Genomic DNA, 15,406 nt, shown 5'->3' on the forward strand with positions numbered 1-15,406 from the left:
AGGGAAATGTCTAGGTCATACTAAATTTTGAAACTTATTTTTAGGACCATATAGATCTAAAATGTTATTTAAAAAAATAGTTTACTGTAATGTGAAAAAAATTCTGTATTATTGTAATGAAAATCATAATTGATAATGAGAATAGTAAATGTAAAACATTAAATGTCGGCTTTTCTATGCTTCCATTTCTTGACATACAGGGAATCTGACAACAACAAAAATCTCCATGTCATATTTAAATCAAAAATCTAAAGAAATAATTGTATTTATTAATTTTCTTATTTCAAAATGTATTTCTTCTTTTTTATTAAATTTAGCCTGAAGAAAATTAAGCCCTTTTTTTAGGACCATTAAGATTTTAAAAATCAAAATGTGCTTTTCAAAATTGTGTTACAGTATTGTTTCACTGTAATGTAAAAAAAAATACCCTGCAGTAACGTAAAACATCAGGATAGTCAGAGAGTAACTATAGAAATGTATGGTAAACCATGCGTAATTATCCTAAAAATAATACATAGATTAGTCAAGGCAAATTATAAATGTAGGCTTAATTTTTTCTTAATAAAATAAATTTACTTATGCGTTTTCTTTATGATATTAGGGTGAAATATGACCCAGACATTCCTTAAGAGGCTTAGAAAGACTCACCCATATAATATTTACCTGGTGGGCATGGTTGACAGGAAGGCTGGGATGGCAGAGGCTGATAAGTACCAGGCGAACAGATGGCAGGCTTGACGCTGCCATACGGACATGCGTGACCAGACGGACACTGACGGTCTGAACAGACAGATCATAAAGGTAAGAGACTGGCAGTATAAAAATAAACGATGTCTAGACATATTATGGCAACGGTACTAAATAATTCAGACAGCACTAGGGCAAGCCTGTAGAGATGCTGTGGCGAGTCAATAAGATAAATGGAAGGAGGAAGCAGACACTGTCTCTCTTTATTTATTAAACCTGCTCAGCACTGTGTACATCCAGTACCCCAGTTTAACTGATGCCCAGAGGACATGTGGATTTCTGCTTCGTCAGTGTTGCTTCCTACCAGGTTGATGTCCTGTTACAGAACCTGCCGGACAGAAGCTGCCCTCAGGACAGCGGAGCTCTGCAGAGCTCTGACCCCAGTCTGGACAGTAGAATCCAGGGGTACATGGATGACACTCTGTCTCAGACACACCACCACGCTGGCCCAGGAATGAACCTATAATATAAAACAATCAGAGATCATTTGATTAAACGCAATTAGAGAGATACTAACAAAATACTGTCAAGTTGGATGTTGATTATTCTTCTGTAAATCAAACTGGAGGTGACATAGTAACGTTTCTTAGAAACATTACAAAATTTGCTACATAATCCAAGGAATAGTTAAACCAAAAAAGGAAATTGCCATTATTTACTTGCCATTGCTCTTTTTTCAGTGGAAACAAAAGGAGGTTTTGAATTACACTACACTGACGTGAAATGTTTTTTATGTTTTTGAAAGAAGTCTCTTGTGCTCACCAAGGCTGTATTTATTTGATCAAAAATCTAATAAAAACAGAAATATTGTGAAATATTATTCCCATTTGAAATAACTGTTTTTTATTGCAATATATTTTAAAATATTACTTATTTCTGTGATATCAAAGCTGAATTTTCAGCAGCCATCATTTTATTCTTTATTCAGTGTCACATGATCCTCCATAAGTTTTTCTAATATGCTAATTTGGTGCATTTCTTATAATTGTCAATGTTGAAACGATTGGACATTTTTGTGGAAACCTTGATATATTTTTTTCAGGATTCTTTGATGAATAGAAAGTTCAAAGACCAGCATTTATTTGAAACAGAAATAGAAATCTTTTGCAACATCATAAATCTCTTAACTGTCACTTTTGATCAATTTAATGCATCCTTTCTAAGTGAAAGTATTGATTTGCTTGAACATGAAAGCATATTGTGGTCAGCAGCCAAAAAGTTCCAAAAAGGACAAAAAAAAGCACAATAAAACTAGCACATACTACTTGTGTGTTATATTCCAAGTCCTCTGAGACTATACGATAGCATTGTGTGAGGAACAGACCAAAATCAAGGTAATTTTTTCACAGAAAATCCTCCATTTTGGAGCTTGAAAACTCCTCGTCACTATATCCTTTCCAGTATTGTATGAAAAAGAGCAGCGTGAACATTATGTTAAACGTCTCCTTTTTGTCCCACAGAAGAAAGAAAATCAGTGAGTTAATGATGTCAGAATTTTCATTTTTAGTTCAAACTCTACCTGGTGGGCAGGCTTCTGGTCGTGCACTGCCAATCGGGCAGTAGTGCCCTGCAGGACAGAGATCCCCAATGAACTGAATCTGAGAACGGACATCCTCCGCTGTACAAGCCCCAGGTTCTTCACCATCTGAAACAAATTCAACTAATTATCGTTGCAATGCTTAGACTCATTACCATGATCAAACACTGCGGTAAGTGGAGAAAATGACCTGTGTTGTTGTAGTACTGAGGCGTAGGGGTGTGTGATCCTTGAATACAGTAGTATCCAGGACTACAGGGTCCAGAGGGTGAACTCAGCCCTGGTTCTGCACAGTGCTGTCCTGGTGTGCACGACTGACACACCACTACAGATGCTGCTCCTATTCAAACACCCACAATGTTAGTTCCATTCATCCATATTGAACAGTGCAAGCATGCTACATATGCTGGAATAAGACCTTCTAATGAGCCAAATGTGCCCAGAGGACAGGGCTCCATATGGCTGGCACCCGGTGGGCAATAGAAGCCAGCTGTGCATCTTCCTCCCGTGGAATCTCCAACTGGCTCTGAGAGCGAGGCACCCAGGTTGCAAACATAACTGCAAAATCCAAGACATTAGCATAAGAAAACAGGCCTATATTATTCAGCAGGACATTTTAGTGGAATAAACTCACCCTGGAGAACAGTTGCCCGTAGGGGTGTCCAGGCCAGAGGAGCTGCAGTATTTACCAGGGGGGCAGGGGACACACTGATCCTCCCTGGACAGGCCTAACTGGCCATTAAAAGTGCCCACAGGGCAGGGGAAGCTCACTCCGGACTCTGAGCCTGTTCAAAATACGAAGTATAGAGTAAAAAAGGGTTCAAGTGTCCTCATCATGTACTCAGAGTAATTTTGTCAGTACCTGCAGGGCAGTAATATCCCCTAGGACATGGCACAGGTATAGAGGTTCCTTCTGTTACTGTGTCTGAACCAGCACAAAAATATCCAGCCGGACACACAGAACATTCTGCCTATGGATGTGAAGTAGATCAAGTATTTATCTTTAAGCTTTCATTTTATGTTTCTTTCTGTTATATTAAGATCACATTAAAAAGGTCTTGGTAACTTTTTACCATGCCTTCATCACTTATATTTATATAGAGATTTTATTGTTTTATTTGCTCCAAACTTATAGTTTTAATCTTAAAATATGAAATCACATCATACAAATATGATACATTATACATTTAAAACTATATTAATTTAAACAAAGTGAAACCATTTGAATGTTTATACATTTTTACAATATTAAAGCAAAATAATAAAAATAAAATATCCAAATAATGAAATCATTGAAAAATAATATATGTATAATATAATATATAATATCTATATATATATATTTTTTTTTTTTATTATCAAAAACTTGAAGAAAAAATAAATGTTTTGGTAAAAAACCTGATAAAAAAAATATGAGATGTGGTGAACAAAGAAAAATCAAGGTAAATATCACTTGTAAAATTAATATTTTTACTATGCGTCATTTTAATCAAGCTGGGGTTTTTTTTAATTATGCAAAAAATAATATTTATTGTGTGCATTTTGGGATATACAGTGCTGGTCAGAATTATTTTGCCCCCTTGGTAAATATGATCAAAGATGGCTGTAAAAAATAAATCTGCATTGTTCATTAAAAAATTAGCAAAAATCTAACCTTTCATTGAAGTAAAAGAATTGAAAGTGGGGGGAAAATCACATTATGAAATAAATGTTTTTCTCCAAAACACGTTAGAAAAAAATTATTTGCCCCCTTTTATTAAATACTTTTTGCAACCTCCTTTTTCCAAGATAACAGCTCTGAGTTTTCTCTTATAATGCCTGATGAGTTTGGAGAACAACTGACAAGAGATCAGAGACCATTCCTCCATACAGAATCTCTCCAGATCCTTCAGATTCCCAGATCCATACTGGAGCTTCTTCTCTAACAAACCAAAAGCAAACATCAAAATCAAAACAAAAATGGGTCACTGAGCAAAAAACCAAGCATGTGCAATGGCCATCCCAGTCCCAGACCTGAACCCTATAGAAAATGACTAAATGAGTGGGCTGAACTGAAGAGAAGAAGCTCCAGCATGGATCTGGGAATCTGAAGGATCTGGAGAGATTCTGTATGGAGGAATGGTCTCTGATCTCTTGTCAGTTGTTCTCCAAACTCATCAGGCATTATAGGAGAAAACTCAGAGCTGTTATCTTGGCAAAAGGAGAGTGCAAAAAGTATTTAATAAAAGGGGGCAAATAATTGTTCCCAATGTGTTTTGGAGAAAAACATTTATTATTTCATAATGTGATTTCCCCTCCACTTTCAATTTGTTTACTTCAATAAAAGGTTAGATTTTAAATTTTAGATTTTTAAATTTTCACAATTTTTTAATTTTCTAATATTTATATTTTATTTTATTTCATATTTTATTTTATTTCAGTTTTATTTCAATTAATGATTTTTAATACTTTCAACAGCTTTTATTGTAGTTTAACTTAATAACAACACTAATGGTAATGCTAAAGAGAAAAACTTTTTTATGTTACAACTTTTAAGGTGGCATTAAACAATCCTGCCTCTCTCTCAACTGACCTGCCCCAGGAGGCTCTGGAAAGTCCCAAGGGGGCAGGGGATCTGGGTAGGTCTGCCAGGTGGACACATATGTCCAGGTGAGCAGATGTAGTCGGCAGGCTGGCTGGAATTTTGACCATGTGGGCAGTAGTAGCCTATCTGGCACACATGAGAAGGGGAGGAGAGACCCCTACTGGAACAAGCAGATCCTACAAAGAAAATGTCCACAAATCAGTAGAAACTAAGTGATCTAAAAGGAAGTCTGAAGTCTCCAAAAGAGGAGCACTGACCTGGAGGGCAGGGCAGACAGTCAGACAGCTTAGTGTTCTGGCTGCTGTTGCTATAGCGGCCTGGTGGACAAGGCTCAGGGAATGAGGACCCTACGGGACAGTAGTGTCCTTGAGGACATTTACCACCTGTCACTCCATCCACGGGTGTGGGGGACACGGCTCCTGAGAGACAAAAGTGTCCAGCTGCACACGGTCCAGACACAGCACTCTGTCCAGGAGACTGGCAGAAGAAACCTGCCGGGTGGAAAGTTTGTAGGAAATTTCACAGCTGAGATTTGACAGACACTGAAAGAAGCACAAGGGGCTGCAACTGAAAATGCTATTACGCAAATGCTGTGAAGAAATAGGGCAGCGTGACCCTCTGAGAATAAGAGATGCGTAACTCTGAGGAATGACTCGATAGGAGTGCAGTCGCTTGTAGAAATGGTACCTGGAGGGCAGGGAAAACAGTCTTCACGGCTGGTCATCCTTGAATGTGGATTAATAGTCCCTGCTGGACAGGGGTGCTGATTTTGGAGATGGGTGCCCGTAGGGCAATAATGGCCTACTGGGCATTCAATGCCCTCAGAAGAGGAACCATAGGCAGGACAGTAGTAACTGTAAGTGAAAAGAGATATTTACTTTACAATGAATGACTTGATGGTAAAGTATGTCATTTTTGCGGCACTAGCTCCACCAAACAGAATGCAAAACTAATGACAGGCTTCATGAACACTCCACTGTCTGCTATTGGGTGATCAAACAAATAGCCCCGCCCCCAAACTCACAACAGTGCAACTTTGCTTTTCCAGTGGCCTTGATTCATTTTTCCCATAGGGATTTTAAAAATGTCTTCATTAAAGAGTTATAAGCCATGAACCAGATCAACCAGCTACGAGGTCATTCACATCATTACAAACTTAGATTTGAAGCATAAAAGTATTTAAAAACCAGACAAAAAGACAAAGGTACAAGACTGTGCACTTAATGGGTTTAATGAGGGAAAGAACTACAATCCCATGAAGCATTGCGAACAACACAGCTGAAATAAAAACGATGGAGAAAAATAAAACCATGATTGTTTTTTGCAGAATCATGGGCAATGACGTAGTTTTCACCAAGAATTCCACAGTGAAACGTGATCATTTATGTTGAAATAATGTGGGCTGATGGCTCTGCACAATCTGGAATAGTTAACATGAAAAAAAAAAACCCAGATACACTTCACCTTTAAATGTTAACCATTTTTGTATATGTATAAGTGTATCTACCCCTGGGGACACAGGCTGCAGCTGTCCTGTCGCTCTCTACTGCTGATGGATCCTTCTGGGCAGATTTGAGGAGCGCTGGAGCCTCTAGAGCAAAAATAACCTGCGCGGGAGCGGAAAACAGGATGAGGTGGGCCGGTGTGAGGGGAAGGTGGGCGTTTTTAATCTGCCCTGAATTGGGGATCTGTCATTTACCTGTCGGACACGGTCCTCCTCTGTGATCGTTGATTGGGCTGTTGGGGAGTACGGCTCCCTGTTTGCAGTAAAAACCTTCCCAGCATTCTCCGCTGGGTGAAGTCAGCCCAGATATGCCACAATAATGACCAGCAGAACATGACAAACACTCTTCCTATAAGACAAGGGTATCCATGGTCCTTACAGATGTAATAGGACAATGGGACTTGTGTGGTCTCATGCTGTTATAAATAGAGTAATTCCTCTTACCACTTTGATCAGTTTGGTTTTATTACTGAAAGTGCCTTCTGGACAAGGCTGAGGTTGAGTGGTGCCTTGTGGGCAAAAGTGACCCACAGGACAAGGTCCTCCTGCTCCTTGAGAAAAACAAAAACATTATTACATTCTATTTTATATATATTTATAAAGTCTTCATTGTAAGGCAAAAACAATGTGATGTTGCTTTTTCAAAAACTGTTTCCAGACCTTTATTTTTATATATTTAATTATTAAAAAAAATTAAACACCTGTATTCTATTCACATCTTTCATTCAGAATTTTTTATGTAATAACCCTAAATTATTCAAAATTCTCCAAATCCATGGATGTAAACCCAGCTACCTGCAGACTGCGTGTGAGGTTGAGGTGAGATGTTCCCATGCACACAGTAATATCCCTCAGAGCATTCTCCTGTGACAGAGGTGGAGCTCAGAAGAGAGCAGTAGTGTCCTCCAACACATTCCCTACACTCAGAGAGGGAACTCAAACCAGAGTCAGGACTGTATGTCCCTGCTGGACAAGGCCTCCAGTCATACCCTGTGCCTTCAGGACAATAGAAACCTACAGGCAGACATAAGATAACAGCTTAAATATGATTGCTGGATTTGGATGAAATCAGTCAGCATGTTTATGTATTGTCTCTCTCCACTGCGTGGTGCTGTTTACAAATTAATTGAGTTTCTTGGACTTAGACTTAGGAAGTATATCATTGCATATACTTAGGAAGTAACCTATTGACACTACTTTCACTACTATTCTAGCAGCAACATAAAATGGATATGTTCGGAATTTTGTATAAAAGCAGAACTGGAACTGAAAGTAATAGCAGCTTATAACCAAGTTATTTTAACATAAAACATTAATGCACAATAACAATTATTATTTACAAATGGATAACTGGATGCCTCGCAAAGAATTAAATAAGCAATGTGATGAGGACAGAAATGTAGCACACTACTGTTTAAAACATGAACAGTTGCATAATGCATACTGTTTCACGTACTTTTGTTAAACTGTAGGCAGTATATACTGTGCAGCATCCAGTAAGCAGTACACTAGTACTCCATTCCAAACATAGCCAACGAGAGACCAAAGCACCAACCAGCTGGGCACAGCAGCCGGGCTCCATCCACACAGTACCAGCCAGCTGTGCAGGGCCAGCACTGGGAGGCTTGAGTGACGGTTACAAAAGTCCCAGGATCACATGGAACAGGGTGAGTGGTTCCTGGAGGACAGTAGTGACCCACTGGACAGATGTGGCCGGAGACCCCATCAGTGGGAGTGGGAGTCTCAGCTTTCTCAGCACAATAAAACCTTTTGGGGACATATGACACCATAGGTTAAACTGGGCATCTGTGTTGCAATTGTACTGTGCATATTGTTTTGCACATACCCATCTGAGCAGAGTCCACTGGGTTCTTTCAGACCGCTAGAGGCACAGTAAAACCCTCCAGGGCATGACTGACACTCCTCAGCACTACTTAGTCCTGTACTATTAGACCACGTTCCCACCAGACAGGGCATAGGACTGGCAGTGCCTAAAGTAACACAGGGAGACCTTTAAAACACTTTTATATAAATGAAATCACATCAGTAGTGTACCATAAGTTCAAATATCATACCAGTGTAACATGTTCAAAAGTTCTCCACATGCTCTGACATTTAATTGAACAGAATTAGGCAAACAGCAAATACTATGTGTACAAAATATCATGTAAATTACTTTATACTTTTATTACTTTACTAATACTGTACATTATGTTGTAACTTTTTGTGCTTTTTTGCAGACAGGATAGTGGAGATTAACAGGAAAGCTTTTGGGTGGAGAGAGAGGAATGGGATCAGCAAAGGACCTTGAGTCGGATTCGAACCCGGGTCGCCCAGAGGCACAGTTGCGCCACATGTCAGTGCACTAACCACTATGCTATCAACACCGACATTATGGTGTAGAATTTAACATAATTAATATTTGTGCCGACAAAAGATGTTATTTAGTGATAACAACTTTAGCAAATTTCTCATAAGACAGGACAGATAAAGGCTAATTCTGGTAGCTGAAATTTTTAAATCACCTTTAGGACAGTAGTGACCAGCTAGGCATGGGGCGCCTGTAGAACCATCCATAGGACTGGGTGAATAGGAGCCCTCTCTGCACCAGAAACCAGCCAAACACAGTCCTACAAATATGCATTTGAACACAGGGCTTGTAAAGCAAGAAAATGGGGCATTTGTTTCAGAATTTTTACTGAAATGTCATCAGTCTCACCTGTAGGTTCTTCAAGTCCAACATCTGGACAGTAATGTCCTGACGGACACAACAGACAGTCACTTTGACTGTCCATGAGCTCACGGGGGTTATAAGTGCCGGCAGGGCATGGAAATTGTTTGGCAATACCAGCTCCTTTAGGACAGTAATGTCCCTTTGGACAAGGCTGGAGGACAGACATATTTACAGCCCCAAATGTCGCATCGCAATAAAAACCTGGTGTAGGAGAAAAATAAAAAACAGGATACAAGCTTCAGTATGAATTTCAGAAATAGAAATGTGGGAGTGTGTCACAGTTTTCTTTAGAAAACTGCGGCTTGCCTGATTCACAGATTGTACAGTTTGCCTGCTTCTGCTTGTCCTGATATGTCCCAGTGGGACAAAAAATTGGGACAGAGCTTCCTGGGGGACAGTAATGACCGACCAGACATGGCAGAGCTAGGTCATCTGTCTGACCAGGCGGGCACCAGTAACCTACCGAAAAAGGACAAGGACAAGAAGATGTAGAAATTGTTTAAACTGCACTTTACTAGTCTGAGTTTAGTGCAGTGATAGTTGTTCTCACCCTCCCTGCAGGGGGCAGTAGGAGCCTGAAGGCCCACGGTAGCACAGTAGTATCCAGCTCTACAGGCCTGACACTTGTCCTTGCTTACAAGGCCCGCTGCTGAGGAGAAAGTCCCCGCTGGACATGGCTGTGGTGCACTGGAGCCCTCGTCTGGGGAAAACGATAGACATTCATAACTAAAATGTATTCTGGAAAGGCTGGTTTGCTGGAAAGTGACATAAATCTACATCTGAATAACCCAATACTTACCACAGTAAGTCCCTGGAGGGCAGATGTTGCCTGTAATGCCATCTATAGGCCTGGAGGAAGTGGCTTCTCTCGTGCAGTAATACCCAGGAGAGCACGGTCCACTCGGCAGGGCTAGACCTGTTTCAGAAGGTCAGGTTATAAGCAAACTGTTTTGCAAAAGCACACAGGCAATTCATTGCTTTGTATCTGGTGATTACGCACCGGTTGCATTGCAGAAAGCTCCTGGAGGGCAAGGTTGAGGCTCAGAGGTCCCTGATGGACAGTAAAACCCCTCCTGGCATCTGCCCCCAGTGGAGGAAGCAGGGCATAGGCAGTTAGCGTTAGTGTAGTTGTCCAGGTCAAAGGGCTGAGCGTTCCAGGCAGCAGATACACAGAACCATCCTGTGTGATGAAGTCATTGGTTGAAATTCAAAATGAGTTCAATATTCAGTTAAAAATAGTCTCATTCAGGTGATGTACTAACCAGCTTTACATTTCCCAGACACAGCGGACAGGCGCTCTTTCTCACAGTAGTGGCCTGGAGGACAGGGTAAGCAGCTGTCCAGGCTGTGGGTCATCGGCTCGGGGTTGTAATAGCCTCGTGGGCAGGGAAACTGGGTGGCATGTTTTGTTCCTGTAAACAAAGACCAGCACTGCATAATACTGAGGTGTGGTTTCTCTAATGAAAAGTGCATTTTGTCTAGTGAAGCAGTCAGATAGGAAAAAATCTGCCAGTGCCACAAGACAAAATACACATATGACAATATGAAATACACATATGAAAATACAATGACATAAAATCTTAATATTAAGATTATTTAATATTAGTTATGGTTGATATTAAAATATATACAATTTTATACTTTTTTGTCTAAATAAATTGAAAATAAAACATTTTTAAAAAAGGGTATCACAACATTATAATGTACATAATGAAAAATTAGATGGCTAAAAATTAAAATTAAAATTAGATATTTGCTAATGGAATTTAACAGTGTTATAAATTATTAAGTGTTTTAATGTACAAATACACTACCGTTCAAAAGTTTGGGGTCTTTTTAATGTTTTTGAAAGAAGTCTCCTATGCTCACCAAGGCTGCATTTATTTGATCAAAATACAGTTGAAACATTAATATTGTTAACAATTATTACAATTTAAAATAACTGTTTTCTATTTGAATATATTTTAATATGTAATTTATTCCTGTGACAGTAAAGTAGAATTTTCAGCATCATTACTCATAGTGTGCTATTACTCAGTGTTCAGTGTCACATGATCCTTCCGAATTCATTCTAATATGCTGATTTTCTGCTAAAGAAACATTTATTGTTATCAATGTTGAAAACAGTTGCGCTGCTTAATATTTTTGTGGAAACCATGATATATTTTTCAGGACTCTTTGATGAATAGAAAGGTCACAAGAATAGCATTTATTTGAAATAGAAATATTTTGTAACATTATAAATGTCTTTACTAATACTTTACTGAAAGTATTAATTTTGTTTAAAAAAATCTTACTGACCACAATTTGTTTAACGTTGGTGTAGATATACAATATCAGCATCCTTTGGCAATATATATATACAATATAATAAACCAATATATATATAAAATTAAAGATAAAATGAACAAAATTAATAAGAAATTGAATATTTATTGTTAAAAATTAAGGTATCTATCGATTTTTTATTTATTTTTTGTGTTGTAAGCAATAGTTTATATATCATTCTGTCTCTTACCATCAGGGCAGTAGAATCCAGGAGGGCAGGGGTACAGAGTGTATTTGCTGGTACTCTCTGGGCAATAGTATCCAGCGTGGCAGGGACTGCACTTAATCTGTCCTGTCAGGTTGGTATAAGTGCCCGCAGGGCAGGGAACAGGCATGGCACTGCCAGTGGGGCAGAAGTGCGCTTGAGGACAGAGACCACCTTCAGAATCAGAACCTGTACCAACCATAACACCACAGTCAATAGTAGAATTCAAACAGACAATGAGCTAATGACGCTATCAAATTAACAAAAATGGTTGGATGGTCGCACCAGTGGATGACGATGCCGCGGCAGGGCAGTAGAACCCCTCTCGGCAGGGTCCAGATGGTCTACTCAAGCCCACCGAACCGCAAAACTGCCCAGCAGGACACACAGTGCAACCCGATTTCTTAGTGGCATAAAGACTATAAAGACAAAAAAATATATTATTTGTTTATCTGTTCATTCACTCATATTGGTATGGTATGATCATTTGACCCTGTAATACGGTACCTGTTTGAAAAGGTGCCAAGTGGGCAGGGTAAAGGAAGGCTGGTGCCCTCAGGACAGTAATGACCCACAGGACACGGCCCACCCACCCCTGTGCTAATATTTGAATCAGGATTCTTGAAGTTTATGCCTGCAAAAGTCAAGAGAACCATAACCACAACTGCTTAGATGCTATGATTCAAATCAACAGAATGAGGTCACTAATTATTAAAAAGCAAGATGTCGATATAACTGGACATACCTGTGAGGCAAAAATACCCAGCCTGGCAGGGACCAGTAGGTTCAACTAGTCCCCAATCTTCACAGTACATTCCTTAAAATGATAGGTGTGTATGATGAACATAATACTACACCAATGCTATTAAAACTGCCAAAGGTGTAAGTAAAGCAGGGGCACTGCTCTCACCAGCTGAGCACAGTAAACACTGCTCTACTTGGCTTTGTCCTGCTTTAGGGCTGTATGTGCCTGGAGGGCAAGGGAGGATGTCCTCCACTGTGCCCCCCAGACAGTAATGTCCTTCTGGACACAACTGGAGCTCCTCCCCCTCCAGACACAGCCATCCAGTGGGACAGTCACTGCATTCTGCAGCACCTGCGTTCAGACACATTAACAATATAATGATCACAACTTACTTTATTATGCTTTGAGTTGACATAGTGAATGAGTTGGCATGTGTATGAGCTGGCAGGGACCAGTTGAAGGCAAAGAACAGAAAAGATGAAAAGTATGTACTGCACTGGCGATGGTAAAGTATATAATTCAAAGTTTTCTGGATACATCATAAAATTGTGTCTAAGAGCACAAAACGAATACCCTATGATAACATAACGGGTTGTGATACCCCAAAAAGCATGCTTGGATGCATACTTCAAATATCAAAACTCTTTTAACATACCTTTTTCAAAGTACTATGGTTTGAGGCACAGTAATCCTAATCTTGCATTCTTGATACACCATCAGATTACAAATTACATTGCGAAGAAGTATGTACTGCACTGGTAAATAACATACTATAACTGCGTCCCAATTTGCATACTATCCTTCCTAAATAGTATTCGAAAGTAAAATGAGTATATCCCAGATCATAGTTAAAATAAGATACCCGGATGGTCTACTTTTTCTGGTTTCAATCCAAAGTGCAGAGCCATGAATAACGGCTAATATTGCCCACAATTAGGGGTGTAACGATACACGTATTCGTATTGAACCGTTCGGTACGAGGCTTTCGGTTCGGTTTTCGGTACGCATTTTTGAACCGAACGGTTCGTTGGACCATTTTTCCTGCCGACCAAAATTTCGTTATTTCAAATGAAGGCGCGTCACGCGTGGCAAGCGCGCTCATAATGTGCGTGACCACAACATTGCCCAACATCAAATGGCAAATGTAATGTAAGCGGAACGAAACCACTCGTTATTGTGTGGTTGAAGGACCGTTTATCAGTTTGGACAAATACAGCGCGAGCCGATCTTAATCATCAGCACTGTTACAGTTACTACACAGCCAAATCCAGTAAAGAAAGCATTTGAATTCGCCACTGAAGTAATAACATCGCTGCAAGATCTAGTGAGAAACATTCGCATTTCTCCGTTATTAACGGATCAAACAGCGCTGACGTGGAAACCAGGAAGAAACATTGTGCCATGAATGAACTATCCAGTGTCCACAGATCAGCAACATTCACCATGGGTTTACTGTAGTAACACTACTAACTGTAACCATGGAAGTTTGGCAGGAATAGTAGGCTATAATGCTTTCAAGTAACATCACGTCTGTTTTATTTTGACATTATGAATACAATTGCTGCCCTCAAATGTTAATCTGAACTAAAATAATCCTTTGTTTATAACTACTACAATATTACATTTAATTTTGTCCAAGGAGCTGTTTTGTTTTATAAGCTCCTAAGAAAAGTCAAGTATAGCTCCATCATTGCTCAAAGTTAAAAAATATCATACTTTATGATGTTAGTTTTAATAAAAATATAATTAAAAAGATTAAATCAAGGAAATTTCTCTGGCATTTCTTTCTTTTTGCTGTATCGGAAACGTACCGAATCGTACCGAACCGAACCGTGACACAAGTGTATCGTATCGAACCGAACCGTGAATTTTGTGAACCGTTACACCCCTACCCACAATCCATTGCGCGTTTGACGAGGATTCGATTAGAACTGCAAACAAGAGCCTAAAAAGTGTTAAAACTATGTACGAGTCTGACAGTTAAGTAGAGAGGTTTCGATAAACCTGTTTGAGTGATTAATAATCAGAATCTAACCTGACTTAAAGATATGTATTAATTGTTCTCCACATTATATTTCAACTGCAACAACACTGTGAACTTTTATAAACATACCTTTTTTTTTCATTATCTTTTAAATGTATCATTATGTAAACACATTAGGAGTCCTCCTCATGAAAGACCCACAACTGGGAGATCAACATGTTACTACATTTCTTTCCGATACGGTAGGAAATTCATTAAATTGAATGTGGAGGATTTTAACTGTGACAAGATGGTTGACAGGGCAGTTTAAACTGTGACAGAATGCATGTAACCAAGCGACAGAGTGGTACCAAAGCTTGCCTGTATACTGCTACACACTCAAAAGTATGTACTTTTTCTTCACAAAAACAGTACATACTTTTAGTATAAGTAGGTGAATTGGGACGCAGCATATATTTTTTGTACTATAATTTCATGAAATTGATTATACCCCCAGCAGAGAAGAAAGGAACCAATTATAGAACTCAAGTAATTCTGGAAAGTATTAACTCAAAAAGCATGCATGGATGGATGCAAACCTCAAAAATCAAAGCTCTTTTGACACAACTTTTGATGTAGTATGATTTTAAAACACATTGATTAATCCCAATCTTCTGTTATACTACATAGAATGCATAGTATGTTAATTGGAATTCAAACTTTCGCAAATTATACTAAAACCACCATTAAAGGAATGTTTGATGTTTTAAGCCTCACAGATCTCTGGTTATAAACTCTGGATATTCAGGTTTAGGAAAATGTATAAAAGTATACCTTTTAACTATGTAAAGTAAATGTATACCTGTGGTATTTGAATGTGTTCCATCAGGGCAGTGTAGAGGCGATGTACAACCCTGTGGACAGTAATACCGTGCCGGACACCTGTTTCCTGTTGCCCCATCGTCAGGCATGGGTGTTTTAGCACCACCTGCACAATAAAACCCTATATGACAGAACAGTGGAGAACTCAGTTTTAAAAACAAAAGTCAATAATATGGA

The 15,406-nt window shown here is 39.1% G+C and overlaps 2 protein-coding genes and 1 long non-coding RNA gene across 3 annotated transcripts in view; all 3 read right to left on the bottom strand.

Moving 5' to 3' along the window:
- The window catches only part of si:ch211-286b4.4 (zonadhesin), a 36,187-nt gene extending 26,891 nt beyond the window's left edge, over positions 1–9,296 (bottom strand). Inside the window, exons 1-18 of the mRNA XM_056263359.1 lie at positions 9,092–9,296; positions 8,898–9,002; positions 8,219–8,363; positions 7,928–8,139; positions 7,168–7,386; positions 6,817–6,923; positions 6,568–6,721; positions 6,376–6,475; positions 5,556–5,722; positions 5,126–5,359; positions 4,857–5,044; positions 3,147–3,255; positions 2,919–3,069; positions 2,703–2,842; positions 2,475–2,624; positions 2,267–2,392; positions 1,052–1,207; positions 664–780 (exon numbers count right to left, since the gene is read on the bottom strand). Coding sequence (XP_056119334.1) covers positions 664–780; positions 1,052–1,207; positions 2,267–2,392; positions 2,475–2,624; positions 2,703–2,842; positions 2,919–3,069; positions 3,147–3,255; positions 4,857–5,044; positions 5,126–5,359; positions 5,556–5,722; positions 6,376–6,475; positions 6,568–6,721; positions 6,817–6,923; positions 7,168–7,386; positions 7,928–8,139; positions 8,219–8,363; positions 8,898–9,002; positions 9,092–9,272 — 2,761 coding nt within the window. The 5' untranslated portion in view covers positions 9,273–9,296. The remainder of the gene's footprint in view (positions 1–663; positions 781–1,051; positions 1,208–2,266; positions 2,393–2,474; positions 2,625–2,702; positions 2,843–2,918; positions 3,070–3,146; positions 3,256–4,856; positions 5,045–5,125; positions 5,360–5,555; positions 5,723–6,375; positions 6,476–6,567; positions 6,722–6,816; positions 6,924–7,167; positions 7,387–7,927; positions 8,140–8,218; positions 8,364–8,897; positions 9,003–9,091) is intronic.
- A 60-nt stretch (positions 9,297–9,356) lies between these two features.
- LOC130096813 (zonadhesin-like) lies at positions 9,357–12,052 on the bottom strand. Its single transcript, XM_056263499.1, has 7 exons — positions 11,925–12,052; positions 11,625–11,828; positions 10,369–10,518; positions 10,107–10,286; positions 9,906–10,022; positions 9,657–9,806; positions 9,357–9,565 (listed from the first exon to the last, which is right to left on the bottom strand). Exons 2-7 carry the CDS (start codon positions 11,767–11,769, stop codon positions 9,357–9,359), a joined length of 951 nt encoding a protein of 316 aa, XP_056119474.1. The 5' UTR covers positions 11,770–11,828; positions 11,925–12,052.
- A 100-nt stretch (positions 12,053–12,152) lies between these two features.
- On the bottom strand, positions 12,153–15,342 carry LOC130096723 (uncharacterized). Its single transcript, XR_008808220.1, has 3 exons — positions 15,210–15,342; positions 12,385–12,735; positions 12,153–12,273 (listed from the first exon to the last, which is right to left on the bottom strand). It is a non-coding gene; the product is annotated as an uncharacterized LOC130096723 (long non-coding RNA).
- Between the last annotated feature and the right edge of the window lie 64 nt (positions 15,343–15,406).

This window comes from Rhinichthys klamathensis, unplaced genomic scaffold (assembly GCF_029890125.1).
Source record: "Rhinichthys klamathensis goyatoka isolate OS25496 unplaced genomic scaffold, OSU_Roscu_1.1 h1tg000206l_1, whole genome shotgun sequence".
In the NCBI taxonomy this organism is placed as follows: Eukaryota; Metazoa; Chordata; class Actinopteri; order Cypriniformes; family Leuciscidae; genus Rhinichthys; species Rhinichthys klamathensis.

Excerpts from the sequence above, each read along its gene's own strand:
- LOC130096813 (XM_056263499.1), bottom strand. The coding sequence starts at position 11,769 with ATGCCTGTTCCCTGCCCTGCGGGCACTTATACCAACCTGACAGGACAG. Across the intron at positions 10,287-10,368 it reads GTCTGGGAAATGTAAAGCTG|GATGGTTCTGTGTATCTGCT; the intron begins GTTAGTACATCA and ends TTCATCACACAG. Across the intron at positions 9,807-9,905 it reads CCCTCCAGGGACTTACTGTG|ACGAGGGCTCCAGTGCACCA; the intron begins GTAAGTATTGGG and ends CGTTTTCCCCAG.